This window comes from Tenebrio molitor, chromosome 2 (genome assembly GCF_963966145.1).
Source record: "Tenebrio molitor chromosome 2, icTenMoli1.1, whole genome shotgun sequence".
In the NCBI taxonomy this organism is placed as follows: domain Eukaryota; kingdom Metazoa; phylum Arthropoda; class Insecta; order Coleoptera; family Tenebrionidae; genus Tenebrio; species Tenebrio molitor.
The window spans coordinates 28,105,350-28,124,538 of record NC_091047.1 but is presented as its reverse complement, the minus strand read 5'-3'; the positions used below and the strand labels follow the sequence as shown (position 1 = coordinate 28,124,538).

The window sequence follows — 19,189 nt, the reverse complement described above, 5'->3', positions numbered from 1 at the left end:
TAACGAAAGATAGCTATTTATTATACAAGTGTCTTATAAGGTAAATAAGTCACGAAAGAAATGTTTAGCCACGAGAGCTTGCTCGAGTGGGCTAATTTTCTTGAGTGACTTATTTACTGTTAAGGCACGAGTGTAACACATAGTTTCATCCAACACCTCCTCCTTCTGTAACAGTTCTTAAAACATCATCAAAACCCAAATGATTTCATCTGAGATTCCTGTTTCATATAATTCTGATTTTGTGTATTACATTTTTTGATGTTCAATAAACTTTTTTGTTCGACACTGTCAGAATTTGAGAATTTTCTCCTATGTGAACGGATTTTGATAAATGTGACAACTTGTCAAAACGAAACCTCAAGTTAATTTTAAAGATTTTAAGCGATTTGGAGCCTTTAAGGGGGTCGTCGAACAAAAAAACGTTGTATTCAACTCGTTCTTGTGTAAATTGGACTTTTTTTGACACTCGTGGGCCTTTAAAACGCTCGTTTCACTCGCGTTTTAATCTGACCCACTCATACCAAAAAAAGCCCAATTTACACACGAACTCGTTAAATAAATAACTATTTCAATTCTCTATAAACTGTTTAATTATGGGTTCATAAGTCCACTAGTGTTTTATAGACTTTATAATATGTATATTCAAAATCGGCATTATTATGTCTTCATAACAAATAGGTGTTGGATAGAATAATTTAGTCACCCATTTTATACTTTTAATATTCAGAGGGTGCTTTAGGGTATAAAGCCTGTTTGACACGATGCTAAATTTATGAGAAAATTTACTAGTAAATGAGAGAGGACCAATGAACGATCAGGATCTGACAAAGACAGACTATGATCCTGATCGTTCATTGGTCCTGTCGAGGGTCTCTCTCATTTTCTAACAAATTTACTACGAAATTTAGCATCTGTCAAACAAGCTTTAGAAACAAATAAAAAATTTAGAGAAATATCCTGGCGAAAAATATTTTAAATGTTATTAACGCATTATAATCTTGAACCTCGATATGTATTTTTGCTAAAAACTGATTTTGTGTATGAATAAAAATCTTAATTTTTTTACAGTCATCTCCATATGATTTTTAAATAAACTTAAAAACTTAAAGTCCATTCAAAAAACATCTGGACTGTCAAAATCAAAATTCCAGTTGTTAGGTTGGTTAAATTAAATCACTAGTTATTTTCATATTGCCCAGTTGTCATCTATAATTTTTTAATTTTTCAAACTATTCATTTGTTGAAATTGACATTGTCAAATAAATTGCAATAGTTATTTGTATCACAAGGCCAGAAACTGCACGTTTGCGAGCGTGAGTACGGTTTGCAAATACGAGTCGATAGACGAGTATTGTAAGTACGAATGCTCGCAAAACAGTTTCTGGACGTGTGATACACAAAATTTTTCATGCCGACTTCTGCGGATTTTTGTTAAATGGAAGTTAAAGCACTTGTTTTAATAATAATTGGTATTAGGGACTTTTTTTGTGTTGGCAACACTTACATTTAAACATTTAAATTTTAAAATCAACATCGCTTTAGTTAAATATTGCTTCTTTGTAGTTTGTACTATTCCGGACACGGAATCTTGGCCAACATTTTTTAGACATTTCTAAAAAAAATGATGTAAACCAACCATTAGTGTCATTAATAAATGACAATTATTAAAAATCACTTTGAAGTTTTTCTTGTGACATCAAAAAGGCATGGAAATGGCATTATCGAGTCAAAAGTTGGGTTATATTTAATAAAGACCAGTTCACACATATTTGTCAGTTAAATGTCAGTTGTGGCCAAGATTCCGTGTCCGGAATAGTACGTTGTTATAAATAGAAAAACATTTTTAACCAGCCATCCACAGAACAAACATTGACGTTTGATAGAATTCTGATATCAAATGCCAACCGAAACCGATGACAACTCGAAATCCCTACTTTTAACCGGACTAGGCCGGCAATGCATGTGTTTCTGGACGATTTCGAGATCTGTAATTTACCAAATTCCGGCCGGCGGCACGAAAAATTATTTAAGTGTATTTTGTAAAAATGGAAAGTTCAAAACGAACTAAGGTGGTTCTATTGGCGCGAGAGGAGAGGGCCATAAGAAATTATTATGAGGAACAAACAAAAAAGTGATAATAACGGGAAGAAATTACAAATTTGTGCCAAAGCCGCTCCAGTATTATTAACTAATAATTGGTGTTCGTTCTTGTGATTCACAAATGAAAATTTTGCAGAAGAGTGTTAATCAAACGTTAAATAATTTTCTTCCGATTCTGAATAAATGAAACAGATTAGTTTATTTTGGATGATTTTGGTTGTTGTTTAATTTGTTACCTGTTTTCAGTTTGTCGTGTGTTTTTTATAAACTTTATTAAATTCCTCCAATTCATTTAGTTGCTGCATTTCAGTTCAAGTGTTCGAAGCAATGAATGATTCAAAATATTTTTAGTTCAATAATTAAAAATGAAAACATAACCTAAATATATTTTGTAACTAGATTTTGATGTCGCTACACTCTAGCGGAAAATTTTTATACCCAAGTACAGTCAAAACAACCATTTTATTTAAAATTTAATTTTGACAGTCCAGGAGTTTTTTGAATTTACTATATCTGTAAATTCTTTATGCCATTCGGGACTGGTATGTTAGTTACTTAAAGTGGTTTTTCATCAGCTAAATCTAGTCTATGTAAATTATATAAAATGTTTTGTTGGTAAATTAATTTCATTCATACACTCAGGAATCCAAATTTTCTGTTTACCCCACTTCTTCTAGAAATTTGTATTTGTAAAACCGCAAATCTTTTTGTGTAAATTCCCACATAGCTACCAGTGAATTTGGTTAATGTATTCAAAATAAACAACCCTTTTATGTTATAATTTCCAACAGTACCGTAACACCTGTTTTCATATGAGCGTTTCAATCAAAAATTAATTCGCTTTCTGCCTACAAATTTATTTACTGCGGAGTTGGACCATTCCGCTACATTATTATCAACATCGAACAATAGACTTGATAACAAGTTAGTAGCCATTCGATAAAGGCACTGAGAAAATGGCTCATGAAATGATGCAATATTTAAATGGTAGGTATTTATATTATAATATGTGTCTTATATTATAATATAAGAAGCATTTTGTCGCACGCACGGGTTTACAGCACGGCGAGCTTGCGAGGAGTATCATGAAGCCCTACAAAATGCCTTATAAACTAGATATCATACTCTATTTTCTATTTTGCGCCTTTTTATGCCCCTTCTGAATGAAAATCTCAGTTTCAAAATTTGGTAACGCAAATGTTACAGTAGAACATTTGAAAGTTCAATTTCAAGTTATTATTATATCGTTTGTTTAGCGAAATTTGGTGTTTGTCATTTGATGTTTGACATTGAAAGTTACCAACCTTGAAAGTCTAAATTGTACAGCTCTATTGCAGTACTCAAATCAGCTATTAATTCACTCTTTTGAGTGCTGTAATAGCTTTATTATAAACACAAAACAGAAAAAAAATATTATAGGCAATTTTTAACGTGTTGAAGATGTTTTTCCAAATTCTCTGATTTCATAACAGTACTAAGAATTAGACCTCCCACAGGTTTAACTGTCATCTCCTGTGTTATGTGTTGCATATTCACGAAATCGGAAAAACATTTTGGTATCCAGGACTCTGTTGTTGCAGTAACTAATAAAAGTAAATATGTAGTAGTAGTAGTTCCAACGTCTACTCAGCCCAGGATTTCATTTGAACGCGCGTTAGAAACACTAACTAGCTCTCTAACTTTTTGTAATACTATTTGATAATTTTTAACTTCTTCTGCCTTCTTCTCCATATTACCTATCCCTTTTTTTCTCATTTATTCCTTTTTCTTTTAGATTTTTTGTTATTTTTTTATTTCTTTCATCACATTGTTTTATTCAACTTTAACTGCATTCTTTGTTCATGTAACTTTTCACTTTATTTAATTTGTTTTAATCAGTTTTTTGAGATGTTGCTGTCCAAACAGACGAATTATATGCTATGACAAACTTCTTTAAGAATATATTGCCCTGAGCCTCTGAAGCTCGAGCAGATATGAAATCATCAATAAATCATTCACTTGAAAACTAGCTCTTCTCTAGTCCATGACGTAAATTACAAAAAACCGAATAGCTAAGAGTTTTATAGAAATAAGGTTTTCTCGATGTCTTTCACAAAAATATACACTTTCTGAATTTCTGAAGCATCTAATAATAATAATAAATGTACACGTAGATCGCGTTAAATCGAATTATTTATGAACCTCGCTCCAGTTAATTAAAATTACAGAGTAATACTATCAATTCCAATTAAACGGTGATAACACCATCCGTAATCCAGGGTACCATAATCCGGTGTAGCCGTCTTCCGGCAACAGCAACCCATCGTCGGCCCTCCAACCCACGACCGCAGACCGTCCATTGGTGCCATCGAAACTTATCAATTGACGATAGTGTGTGTTTTGGTAAAATCGATGTGGTGACGTCAAATGAGTTGCGCGTAGCAGGAGCATCGGCGTCGGCGTCGGCTTCAGTGGAGAACCTGCAGCTGTAACCTGACGATGCCTCTCTCTTGGAGGCGATGTTTGCTGCTTTTTGTTTCGATTTCTGGCCTCTCGTCTGGTGCCGATCTCTTCAGTAACTCGTTCCTCGTCAAGTTCCGGCGAGATGTCAACCAGGAGGAAGCCCACGAAGTCGCTTCCAGGCATGGCTTCGTCAACATGGGACAGGTAAGTGCCGTCAGAACAGCTGTTCGCCCTCGAGATGTTCTCGTGCCGTCGCCGCCGAGGCAAAGAAATCAAAAAATCGCTTTATGAAAACTCTTTTGTCGTTCGGTGTTGGCTTCTGGCTTGCAAATTGACAGATTGAAGCTGTTTCGCGATTTTTAGCTTCAAGTATTATTTTAAGTGTCATTTTAAAATGTTTAAACTTCTTGGCAACATTTTTCTATATCCACTGGAAATGAGAAAAATTATCGCAATTATAAATGCACTTCTTTAAATTTAAAATAATTTCGCTATTCTTCATAATCCAAGAAATAATATATTCGGGGAAAACCAATTCAATTTTTTTAATGTCGTGATGCGTTTTAAATAAAAGCATTCCATTCGTTTAACACTAAATGGAAGTGAATTTTAAATTAATTGAAACTCTAACACCTGCTGCGGTTTGTATTAATATAATTGTGAAATAAAATGTAACGACTTTTAAAAAAATATTTCAAAAGAAAAATAGAGAAATTCGGAACGGCATAAAGATCAAGAAAAAACAGAAAAGGGCATTGGAAGTGAATGGATACAAATCAAGTAGATAATATATGTATAGAACTGAACGAACATGAAGAAGAGGTAAGAGGATGTGCGGACTGTCCGTCGCTTAACTATCCACAAGAGATTTTAAATTTTAAATAAAATAATAGCAACATTATGATTTTTAATACTTGTATGAGAAATACAAAAGAATTGGGAAACCATGCCATGAAATATCGTAGATGGGTAATCATAATGGAAAAAGACATAAATAATACAAAAAAAGATAAAGAAACAAACGAAATGAATAAGAATTGTCGAGATAAGGAAGCGGGAACAATATAGAAGAAAAAAAGTGTTTAGTGAACAAATATAAAATGAGAAAAGATGAAAAAGAAAGGAAAACATCAAAAATGTGTATTGTATTGTAGGTAGAAAAAAAAACAAACAGATACAGATATTGATAATGAAAAAAACACAAATGATAAAAGAAAAGAATAAAAAACAAACAAAATGAACAAAAGCTGTCAGTCACGATGATGAAGAGAGGACTTCTAACAAAAACAAAAAAATTAAGTACGAATAAATAAAAATAAAGGAAAGGTGAAAAATAAGGAAAACAGTTCTGGTCGAATATAAATTAAAGAAAAAACGACAAGAGTGTGTATTGGAAGGAAAAAAGGAGAAACAGCAAACGCATAAAATAAAATTATGACTGTACAGAGAGTTCAGCAAATGATAAAGGTTTCTTAAATAACAAGGGAAATAAAAACTGAGGGTAAAGAGAACAAATGTGAATACAAAAAACAGAAAATAGTGTACTATATGGAAACCATTAGCTTATCGATCTGACACTCGTAAATGACATGTTGAAAAAAAGTTAAATCTTCTTTTCTTATTTTTTGTTCTTTTGTTTTCTTATAATATTGATCATCTGCTTCGATTCAATTTAAGTTATAAATTATTTCGAAAATGAAGTTTCGCAGTAATTATGCTAGACTTCATCTGCTAATGAAGTGGAGTAGTAATTAAGCTAAACTTTACCTGCTTAGAATTAATAACTAATGTATATTTAAGAAATTATGAAGAAAAAGAAGAAAGTTTGACAAGCAGTACAAGAAAAATAACTTTCAGGCTGTAAAGAGTTTACACAACTAAAAATTTATTTTGAGACTTTGATTTGCTATTATGAGTAGGTAGGTAGTAAAAACTTTTACTTGTTCATAAGTTATTTTTATCTTTCCCCCATAAAAAGCACGAGTTTCTAAAACTTTTCTAGTTTTTAATAAAAAAGAAATCGTCAAAATTTAACGTCTCCATTTTTCATAAAAAGTGACAAGAATTTATTCAGAGTAACCGAGTAATTATTTATTATTTAAGTTCAGAGGCAAAATGAACGAATTGGAAACGAAAACAAAAAAACCGGACGAACGAAAGAAAAGAAGAAATGCACAAATACAGAAATGGTCGTGTATTTAAAACAGACAATCCAACTCGAAAATTTTTAACCAATTAAATTGCAGCATTTTTCAAATTTGGGCCAATCAAATTGATTTATAGTGAAAAAACACCGGGCAGAGTGAAAAAACAACCAGCAGAGTGAAAAAACAACCGGCAGTTTTTCAGCGAAAAAATTTATGTCAAAATGAAACGTCAAATTTATTAGGTCAACTCGATAAAAATTTTCTCGGTGGATTGTCAAGTCGAATACAATTCCTGGTCTAATTTCTTCTGCAAAATTTGTCATTTAAGACATTCGTAGGTTTTGCTTTTGAAAATTACACTCGTCTCCGTCGACTCGTGTAATTTTCGTTACAAAAGCTACTCATGACTTAAATGAGAAATTTTGTTAGAAAAACTTAGACCACTTGTAATGAAAAGAACGAATAAACATTACTCAAAGTGATATAAGTAAATAATCTGCAGCAAACAGTATGTCTTTATGTTATACAGTGTTCCCAAAAAAGAAGACGAGCCGAACTCCCTTATTTATTGGAGGATTTTTATTATTTATATACAAAATTAAATATAAAAGGGACTAATAAATTCAGGTATAGCCCTAAGGGTTTCAAGGCTAAACTGTCAAAATATTTTTTTCAAATACGAACAATGGTAGTTTATTTAATGAGTTCGTGTGTAAATTTTAAAACATTTTATGTATCCATGGAAATAAGAAAAAAAAAATCAAAGCCATGTTGCCATACGTTATTCGAGGTAAAACGGATATAAAATTACTTCTTGAAAACACTGGAAATAATGAAGAAAATATGCAACCATTCAGAATTATTATGCCACGGGCTAGTAAAAGACAAATAGTCAAAATCTTTTTTAATATTTAAAATAAACAAGATCAAAGCTGCACCTTTTGAGGCCCCATATCTTTAAATATAAAAGTTATATAAACTTTTTTTCTCGTTATTTTCTAACATCAGTTGACATTGCCCCATAGAATTTTGGGACACCAGTATATGAGCTGAACGAGGCGAGTAGTCAAGTACGTTAATGTGGAATGCGCACTGTGTGACGTAATTTAATGTAATAAAAATTAGGCACTTATGTACTTACCTACTTACTTGCACAAGAGTAAAAAGAATAAAATAATACCTACCTATTTCACGAGTGATAATGAGCCTGATGGAATTAACAATGCAACCCACAATATACAACGTGTAACAGAAATAAGTACATTAATTTTAACTGGTAATAGAACTCGTCAAAAGGAACAACTTTTCTATCTACCATTTTGCCAAAAAACGATGTTTAATTCCAAAAAAAAATTGGAGAGATTTTTCACTAAAATAACCATACGCCACTAAATACTGCAATGGCTAATTGAGATCAGCGTTAATATGAAAAAAACGTCCATTTTCATCCAGAAAACGTGTTTTAACGCAGAAATCGAAATTCAAAGAAATCTACCCGTATAGCAAAAAATCCACTTCGTAAGAATCTGGTTGTTTCACACTTTTAGGTAGCTTAGTTTTGGAGATATGAACGGTTTTAGGAAAATCTTTCCTATTTTTTTAAGCCACTACGCAACGTTTTTCGCTAAAATGGCAGAGAGAAAAGTTGTTCCTTTTGATGAGTTCTATTACCAGTTAAAATTAATGTACTTATTTCAGAAACACCCTGTATTTTCAAAAAAAGCCGGATATTTAATTTCAGTAGCCAGCTTTTTTCGGAAATGTAGTTCGAAAATGTAGTGTGGGTTGCATTTTCAATTTCGTTGGGCTCATTATCACTCGTGAAATACCCTGTATATAGATTTTTAAAAAATTAAAAGCTTTTCTTAAAATGTAGGAAGAGAGGGGTATTCTTCTCAAGTAACTGTAATGTAAACCAGGTATCGCTAGTTCCGCGCAAATCCAAATATTTGAACAATCAAATAAAACCCACGAAAATAAACAAATGGCCAAGTCGTGATCGTCGTAGAAACGGTAAAAACCCTACGAATCCCCTACGTTGTGTGTTTTATACAAAATGGCGGAAGACTAGCTCGAGATGCAAATGGCGGACCTGTAGGGTGGACAAACTTCGAAATAAAAATACATAGATCGGTGGAAGGACGCCTGTATTTGTTTTGCAAATATACGAATAAATACGTTCTCGTTTACATTTACAGCAGTGCGTGATGTAAAACAGACAAATAAATACATAACACAATTTATGAACACTAGCCATGAGATTAAACAAAACACAACAAATGCAACAGATAAATGAACAACACGACATTGAGAAACTAAAACATGAAAATAGTAACAACCACTGTAAATGGGACACCTCCAAAACTCATCCACAAACGATGGGACACCATAACCTTTCCTACTCGTTAAATTTTATACATCGTGACATAAGAATGAATAAACAAAACTCAACTTAACAATAATTAAGGCCCTAACTGAATTCTACGCTCTGCTCTCTCACCTCCTCGCGTAACACGTGGTTTACCCTCGCGAAGTTAACCTAGTTCTCGCCCCCCGATCTATTCTTCCCTGACCTACCACGACGCATTCGTCCAAGTCCCTGCGACACCTAACTCGTTATGGGTGCCGTGCCTCGGTTTGTGTCCTCCGAAACACCCTTGCGGGTCCCACACCAGATGAAACAGAGGCTTCCACCAAGGGCGTGAGAAGTTCCAAGGCCGGGGTCACGCTTCATGGAGAAGACTTGCGGGTCCCACACCAGCAACCCCAGAAGGCCCCCTTGGTAGGCTCTCGTTTTTCATAGAAACGTGGTCAAACTGCCCCCGCATCTACAGCCTAATTCCGGCCAAACACGTGCCTCGGTTTTCCTTGCGGCAAATGTGAGGCCGTTCCCGAAATGGACTACCGTTTACCACCCCACGCGCTCCGACCACGTGTTACACAACGCCCCAAGATCTCACCCGCTCATATGAAACCCCTTGATTATTACTTCATTCGGCCGTACATCATTGGAATAAATAAGGAAACAAAACATACCTGGAGCCACGTATGGTAATAATTTAAACGATCCTACCTCTATTAAACTGCGCACCTCGCGAACGTCGCACGTGTATGATGTGTGCGATTCGTGGCGTTTGAAATAAACACAAACCAAAATGACTACCTACCCGTTACCGGACGCACGAGTTTTTCCCGGTCCCCACAAATACCGTGCGATCAAATAAAAAAAAAATCAGAGTAGGCGAAAATGGTGGTTTGAACCAATCAAAGCATCAGAATAGCACAATCCAGGTAACTCGATTTTTTTTTAATTGATCGCACGTTACCTTATCGTGCATGATCGAAATATATAAATAAACAGAACATACCTGCGAAACATGTGTGGTAAAGTAAATAATACTACACACTACTTCATTAAACCGAGCAAACTTTCTGCGTCACATGTAGAAATCGCGTCGCACCTTTGATTTAATTTCGACAGTAAACAAAATGGACGATGTAAGGATGGTACTAACAAACACTCAATTTTTAAACAAAAATGAAATAATAGAAAACACAACCGTTCGCTTCAAGAGCTAAAGGTCGAGAGAGCGAGCAACCCCTTTTTCAAAATGACATCCCAAAAAAATTTAACTCCAATCGAGTTTTCGTGTAAACGTTTCAATGAACAGAAATAAGAAACGAACGTCTACTTCAAAATGTGTGCATTAATAAAATCTTTAGAATGCTCTAAAAAATATCTTATTTTGATGATTTTAGTTCAATGCAAATGGAGAAAATTGCACGGTCTATTATTTTATATTCTCCGTTCACAGAAATCGTTTATTAATGAATGAATTAATTTTTTTCTATCGGTATAAATTGGTCACCATTTGGCCATTTATACGTTCATTGAAACACACCGGATCTGGTTTGGAGCCAAAATTGATTCCTTGTTCTGCTTCTATATTCATGATCACAATTAACCTTCAAAGCTCAAAGCTTTCCAAAATCAACAAATCTATGTAAATCCAACGGCTAATTTTTTTACGGAAAATTAAATTCTTCCTACAAAGCCGACAATATTTGAATTTTTGATTGAAGCTCCGGCAGAAACATCACCACCGAGTTACAGAACCCTTAATCCTATCAAACATTAAATCCAGTTATTCGCCCCCGGAAAATTTTTAAATAAAATCAATAGACTGACATTTATATCTCTTCTGGATCTGATTTAATTAAGAAAAAAATCTGAGTTCATCTCGATTTCTTTCAGACAAGTTCCAACAAGATTTGGCAAGCCTTTCAGAATTCAGTCGCAAATGAAATTAAGTGAATTACGCAAAAAATTCCGGTTGGTAAAATATTATTTCCGCTTTTCTGCTAAATACGAGAGCCAGAGGTTCGCCAGGGACCCAACCGCAATAAATCCTCACAATAAATGATCAGAATTTGTGTGAAGGTTCTATCAAGTGTTTGTATTGTGGGTTTAATTTGATCGGTTGATAAATTGTCTGTACCAGTACAAAACACAAAGGCTTGAGTTAAAATAGATTATTAGTCGTGTTAGCGTTAATTGGAATAGCTAACTAATTAGTGAACAGAAATGGAGTGTTAGAAATGTTCAAAAAACTTTATCCTAATGTAGCCCCAGCTTGAGCGATGCCAAAAATACTTAAAATACCTAATAAATTGGATCTGAATAATGGATTAATGCGTTGCGGCTGTATTGTTGGTTGCGGATATCGCGAAACAAGTTTATAAAGAACTTACGAACCACAAAAGCTTAATCCTTCACCAGGACAACAAATTTGTTTTCTTTGAAAATATGAGGTTTATTGGTAAATACACTTCAATAAGAACTCGATAAAAATGTGTCACTGCACTTCTCATAAATCAGCAACAACAGTTCAAGAAAAACATAATAGGCACAGACGCAGCTTTCATTTTGTAATTTGCATATTCATCAATTCAGGAGCACGAACTCGAGCTTGCATATAAATTTAGAATGTACGATTATTGTTCACCATTATGGGATTGAATAGGATTATTAGTACAGCTGTTAGGAACCATACAAATATTTAACATGACCCAATTAAATGCAGAATAGGCTACATTTTAGTAATACAGAGTGCAAATTTTGTAAGAAACGACAGAGTGTCTAGACAGAAAATGAGAAGCAAAAATTTCCAACGCGTGTTCACGATGTGAATTATTATTGTACGCAATGTGTAAGTTTATAACGGCTGAAGCTGATATGAGTTTCTGTGTAATATTTCAAAGTACAGTATGTATGGTGGGTAAAGCCTCTTGTGGAATGTCATGTAGTAAGGAATTGCTGTCATTAATTTCGTCCAGGAATAATGTGTTCTGTTGTGTTGTGCCGTAGGGACGTGAAAAATTTAATTAATATAAAATTTAAAATGTTTCAAAAAATTGGAGTGAGGGAAACATGCGATTTACACGTGAAAGTGAAAAGAATGTAAAATACAGACTGATTCGCATAACTTTCTGGCCATAACAAATTTTAAATGCAACCAATAATACGTTTTTTGTTCGACACTGTCAGAATTTAAGAATTTTCTCCTGTGTGAACGGATTTTGATAAATTTGACAACTTGTCAAAACGAAACGTGAAGCTAATTTTAAAGATTTTCAGCGATTTCGAGCCTTTAGGGGGGCTCGTCGAACAAAAAAACGTTGTATTCAACTCGTTCTTGTGTAATTTGGGCTTTTTTTGGCACTCGTGGGCCTTTGAAACTCTCGTTTCACTCGAGTTTTAAACTGGCCCACTCATGCCAAAAAAAGCTCAAATTACACACGAACTCGTTAAATAAACTACTATTTCCCTTCATAACTTGATTAAAAAATACGAATGATTTTAAACTTTTGTGTGATTAGGACATCCCTCACAACAGTCTCAATTACGAAAATTTAAAAATGGCAGTAATCGACAATATTTTTTTTTATATAAGAAACTGACTCATCATACTCATATCAGTAACATATCGTCACTGGAGCACATTTTAATTAACAAAAAATATTTCAACATTACACAAAAAAGAACTGTCAAGTGATTGTCACAAATGCCAGGAGTGTCCAGATTTCATAGTAAATAAAGGGATCAAGTTATAAATGAATAACGTATAATTGGGTGCATTTTAATGTCGGAAAGTTATGTGATGTAAATCAGTCTGTATATAAAGTTATGACTATGACAACCAAAAAAGAAACATAATATGAGGCTATGAAAAACAAATTTTATCAAAACGTGCAGCGTAACTTAACATAATCTCCCTTATCAATTTTGACATTTATGTGAAGTTTATTTAAAAAATGGCTATCACTTGAGAACACAAATTATTCATAACAGCATTCTATTTTCGAAATGGAAGCGAAGAAAATGGCGACTGTGTTTACCATACACCACTCTGCATGCCGTTTCAGCAAAGCCTCTCTTCATCATAGATGCTAGTGTAATTGAAGGCATTGAAGCTCCACCACACGTTTTCAGAAGTTTTAGTGTCCATTGCTGCCCAATTGGTGCGATTCTGTTTTAAAATTTACCAATATTGCTACATAACAAGGTTGTAGTTGCTATGATATGAAGCTGTTGATTGGTTGGATCTATGCAAAATCAATGTTGTTCAATAACAATATTGCTAAATTGTGAAACAGAATCGCACTAAATATCCCTTTTTTTATTAAATTGTACTAGCAGCATCTAAAGCAATGTATCAATATTCTATAACAGCAGAAACAAAATTCTCCGTTTCTCTTTTTAAACAAAGTCTTGGAACCACATTATTCCAGGTAAAAATAATATTTGTCAGATTTCATTGAAATATTTAAGTACCTGTTCACGTTGGATTGAACATCAGTGGTGCAAATCGCGCAAATTTGGCATTAACTTTCATATGAGTTGTCATAGTAACAGGTTAGGTCATTTGCACCACTGAACAGATATTATTACTAATTTTTCGAAAATAAAATATTTCTTGTATGTTATATGTTGACGCCTCCTTTTATAAAAAAAAAAAACAAGAATAAACTTAACTTGTTGTTATTTATGACAACTTCTTTGCACTAAAAAAAAACTCTACTTGTAAAATTTTATTTATTTCTCAAAGTAATTTGAATCGACTTTCACAACTGAACACATTTTTTGTACTAAAAACAATTTGTTTGTATCACATTTAATATTTGGCCCGCTGAGACTGTTTGTTATTCATGATCTTCCTCATCAATTATTTTTTTGTTCCGTTTATTTATGTTCCGACATGCGCTGAAAATTTGGCACTGCTATATTAATAAATTACTGTCATGGTGACATTGCTTTGCTCAAAAAACCGACGACTGTTATTGATTTCCAGAGAATCTTTATTTGATGAATGCTGGAGACTTTAATCACTGCTACTTTATACTCTCAAAGAGTAAAAGAACGTTGACCCCACTTTGCTACTGTCAGCTTGCTATCCAAAATCGATAGATGTGACATGTCGCCTATGATAAATTTTATTTTAATGTGCTCTTAACTTTGCACAATGGGGACAAGTACTGAACATTTTTTTCCTAATATTTGAAATACTGTTTTAATAGAAATTAATTTTATCGGAAAATATTTAACATTGAAATACGACTATGTTGTGTTACAAATAAAACAGTTTTTAATTATTATTTGAAATTTGGTAGCTTGGGGCATTCATTGGGGTTCCGTTTGGACGTGTAAAAAATTTTGAAGAATTAAAGTTTCAGAAATCGCTCCAGTCTTGGAAAATGTCTGCGCTCTTCCATTTTTGTTCATGTCTTATTAATTATTATCAACTTTATGAAAAAAATTGTGATTACAAAAATTAAACACCATTAAATTCTCTTGAAAGGATAATATTTCAAGCGGAGATGTGGTCGAAGTGATAGCAAAAGGAACTGGTACTTACTTTAATAAGATCATATGTTGCTAGACAAGATAATAAACATGTACAATTAGAAGAACTGCAGTCTGTGAAAGTTCGTGTGTCTTCCCGAAGTGGCTATATAAAATAGTGTTAAAGAAGCTTTGAAAAAAAAACTGGTAATGCGACAACCCCCGATGCTGAAATACGCGTTAAAAGCTTGTGATTATTCCTCCCTCTATTCGATTTCAAAGCATGTTTAAATTTTATACTTTAGCGAAAACATCGACAAAGTATTCAATGAAAAATAAAGGAGATCGATCGAAAAACGTAGAATAGTTCAGAGTTTAGACTATTGCAGTATGCTTTTATAAAAAAAAAAAAATACTGGAAAGAGTAAAGAAAAGAAATGACGAAGGACAGATGAGGTCGAAGGTCGTGTTTTCAACTTTCCCGATTTAGTTTCAAAGGGAAAAAAAGAGAAGGTTACCAAGTAGAACATAACCAACGGTTCGCTCATGTCGCGAATAAGTGCATAGTTTTTCGGTTATAATTAGATTTTCTTTAATTAAAGACATGTTGTAAAGGTTATCAACGTATGTGACCCTGAAAAAAAATATCTGAGGAACATTGTTAATAAAAATTGTGTAATACATAGTGTTGAAATTTTTAACTTCTTCATTTTTATTAACTAGATAGGAAAAATGTGTTTGGATGATTTTTTTGAGTACAATTTTTGTTTGTTTTATTTTTTATAAAAAATATATATTGTAGCCTGAACATTTATGAAAGTATTTCTTCATCAAATTAGTTATAATCTTCATAACTCTTGGAGATATTAATTTTTTAGTGAAGCTGTGCAGTGTGAGCAATTCTCATCCTCCAAAGACAACTCGAGCGATGGGTCAGCACCGTAATAAGCTAACTCCCGCACGAGAGAAGGAGTTACTTGCACAGCTTCACTACAAAATTGCTCTATCTAAATGTTATGAAGATTGCAATAAATTTGATGAAGAATTTTTATAAATCTTCGTGTTATAACAAATAGTATATTATGCACCGAGGGAGTGAAGTGGATGATTTTTACCCGAGGTGCAATTTGTAGCCCGAGGGCGTAACCCGAGGGTTCTACAAAGCACTGAGGGTAAAAATCATTGACTCCCGAGGTCCATATACTATTTTTTGCACGACCCACCGATTTTAATAGAAAAAAGCCGAAATTTTGTAAATTATCACTAACTGTCAAGCTAAATTGAAGTGTCATGTTGACAGTTAATAATTAAATAATTTTTAACCTTTCGGCTTTTTTCAATTAAAATTTTTGAATCGTGCAAATAATAGTATCTGCACCTCGGGAATGCATGATTGTTACCGTCGTTGCTTTGTAGGACCCTCGGGCTTCGCCTTCAGGCTACAAACTGCACCTCGAGTGAAAAAAAAAAATTAATTCGAAATAAATATGTACCATAAAAGGTTGAATAGGCTATGGTTTTTTGCTCAAGGGGAAAAAAGACGACTAAAAGCTTGAGTTGGCTGCGGTTTTTTGCCCAAGGGGAAAAAAGAGCCACTTTACTCCATACAATCAGGGAGTAAAGTTGCTCATTATATACAGGTCGTGCAAAAAATATATTTTCGCATAAACCTAAACCAAAATATGAAAAAGCTTCGAATTTTTTTATTTCGTTTTTATCAATTAAAAATTGACTATTGTTGTTGATTTGTGAAAAAAACTTCATTTACATCCGCATTGTATATTTAAAGCAACAGTTTCAGTCGTGGAACCACAGATGTAGTTTTTTGTTGAAAACTTATTTTTGACACATTTTCTTGTATGTTGCAAAAGTTTATCTGTACGAAAGATTGATATTTAACTTCAGTCATGTTCAAATAAATCTAAAAAGCATTTGGCTGGTTGAAAAATGAAGTGTACACAGTACAAGTGAACACTCGGGAAGCACTAATTCGTCATATTAGAAATACTGCAGTCAAGAAAAGCATCAAGCAATTAGTAGAGCACCAAGTGCCCTTCGTAGGCGAAGCAGAAAGTGTTTAGAGGTCAACGGCGGTATTTTTTAACATTTAATAAAAGAACGTGCTTATTAAGACAATGTTAATGTTTGCAATTTTGTTTATTTCTTATTACGCTATAACTTGAAAACAAACAAAATTCGGATAAGAACATATGAGTTTATTTTACATTATTTTCACGTGTGAAAACACTCATGAAGTTTCGGCCGTTCCTCCAGACTCACCCTGTATTTTCCAAAATGGCGGAGATTGGTCACCTTAAATCTTCCAAATTTTTTTACACAAAGGCGACTAAAGGAATCGCAACTGTTGTTCCTTCTTGAAAAAAAAAGTTAATAATTAATGATAACTGTCCCAAAAACGGATATTAAAAAAATCATAGAAAACGAATTACATTGAACGTTTGAGGATATTTCCAAAAGAATTTCGAAACTGGAAAAATTAAGATTACGCTAGTTAATATAAATCATCCCTTTTCTTATTTATTTAATAGCTACTCAAATGTTTATTTATCTGTTTAACAGAGATATAGTTATTTTTTTTATATCGGGTGATTCAAGCGTGCATTTGATTTATTTTTATATCATTGCACATTGACTTGGCAATTTTCAAAATTGCGCGACTATGAACTGTCAAAGAAATGTCAACTCTATCCTACCCACACAGTTGCCACATAATTTTTTTTACATAGTTGCCATACTTATCCACAATCATTTTGATCACTCAATACTTATGACTAATAGGAAATGATGGGAAATATGAGTGAAATACTGAAGTCTCATACAATTTTTTTTTTTGTTGAGACGTTTCGATATTGGCAACTAAATTTTTGAAATGATAAAAATGTAAATTTTTCTTCTCAAAATACTTTATGAACGAAGTTAGGCAAGAAAATTTCAAGTCACGTCTAACATAAAATTTAGTATTCATAACTTCATTACTTAAAACCAAAGTTACACCATACTGTCTTGACACTTATGTCATAAATAATCTATATCACAACAAAACAGTTTCTGAAGACCTATGATTTAGTTACTTATATTTAAAAAAAAATTAATTAACTTGATATACACAGCTTTAGAAGCCTTGTTTAGCATCCAATCACCAATCTTCGTGGAAACTTACACGAACATCTTATTTTATTCGATAAACATGAATTCATAAGAGAAACTTGGGCAACGATTCGTTTTTAGGGAAAAGATAATATTTATTCCACGAACATAACCTAATTTTTTATGTGACACACGAGGTTCTCATTTGTAATTGTTTTACGTTACTTTAAAATTATTCCCCTCAAGAAACGAGGATATATCTCCAGTTTATGAAAAAATCTAGCCGCAAATAAACATTATTGCAGTTATCATTTTGATTGCTTGAAAAGCAATCAAAACTCACATTTTAATATAGAAAATGAAACAATCACAAGTTACGTTAGATCGGACTAGAATATGTAGATCAGGTCAGATTATACTTTTTAAAATATTTAAGGTAATGTAATATTATAACATTGAAAACTAGACTCGTGTTTTTATAGTTGACAATAATATTTTTCGTCTTCGTCATTATTTCATTTTTTTGCATTTAATTAAAAATGTGAGTTTCGGCCATGTCTCAGGATAAATTTATATTGAGACAATTTCCTTTCCGACATATCTAAATACCTAAGTAAAGTCGAGTTCATTACTATCCGTCCTCTAGATAAAAAGTAAGGTAGTTACCTTCCAGTACTGTCTGCATTACATGGTTGGCAGCCTTGATCTATCTGCAGACATTCTTGCAATTTTATCGCAGAATACCCCCTACATATCACTAACAATAGGAGAATGAGGTTATGTTTGTTTTATAGTTTTCAATAAAACGAATTTCCCGTTTTCTCTCAGAAATTCGTGAACACCACATAAAATATTGCAACATTTACCTTTATTTGGGGATTCGTCGATTTAAAGAAACTTGTAAAAAACAATAACAACTAGTTTATTAGGTACAGTCACGGCCACAGAATTTCGTCGGTCGTTGTCATTCAACTGACATTAGCTGTAAAACAGGTTTTATATACAGTGTTGTAATGATTTGAATACATTACTTTTTTCCGCCAAATATTTGAACCTGCGCAAAACGGTAACAAATGTGGTCGTGATCGTAATCGAATCGGAGGAGCCCTACGTTGTGATTTTCTTTTGGCGGAAAAGGTTCGGAATGCAAACGGTGAGGGTTCCAGTTGGAAGAGTGCCGCAAATAAAACACACATGTGAGGGACGCAAAATACCTTTTATTAAAAATGCCTGTAATAACTTTGATGAAAAGAAATTGAAACGAATACGAAGGACAGAAATTAAGTTTAACGAAGTACAAGAAATTAACTAGTTGAGTACATCACAAAGATAAACGACAAGATGAATGCAACAATATTTAGAATAACAGAAAACGGGTATATAACAGACAAAATGACAGTTAAAGCTTGCAAAACAAGTAAACAAATTATGGTGCAGTTATTACAGACAGGGACGGATGAAAAACCCTCTTCAAAAACCGTATCCCAGGTATTACTCATATTTTACAATTCGATTAATGACAAAACAATGTTTCATTTGGAACTACGCG

General features: G+C 33.2%; 1 protein-coding gene across 1 annotated transcript in view; it reads left to right on the top strand.

The window, feature by feature from the left end:
• Nucleotides 1-4,528: 4,528 nt before the first annotated feature.
• Nucleotides 4,529-19,189, top strand: part of amon (amontillado) — a 93,414-nt gene continuing 78,753 nt past the window's right edge. The window contains exon 1 of the mRNA XM_069037603.1: nucleotides 4,529-4,746. Within this exon, the coding sequence (XP_068893704.1) occupies nucleotides 4,579-4,746 (168 nt within the window). The 5' untranslated portion in view covers nucleotides 4,529-4,578. The remainder of the gene's footprint in view (nucleotides 4,747-19,189) is intronic.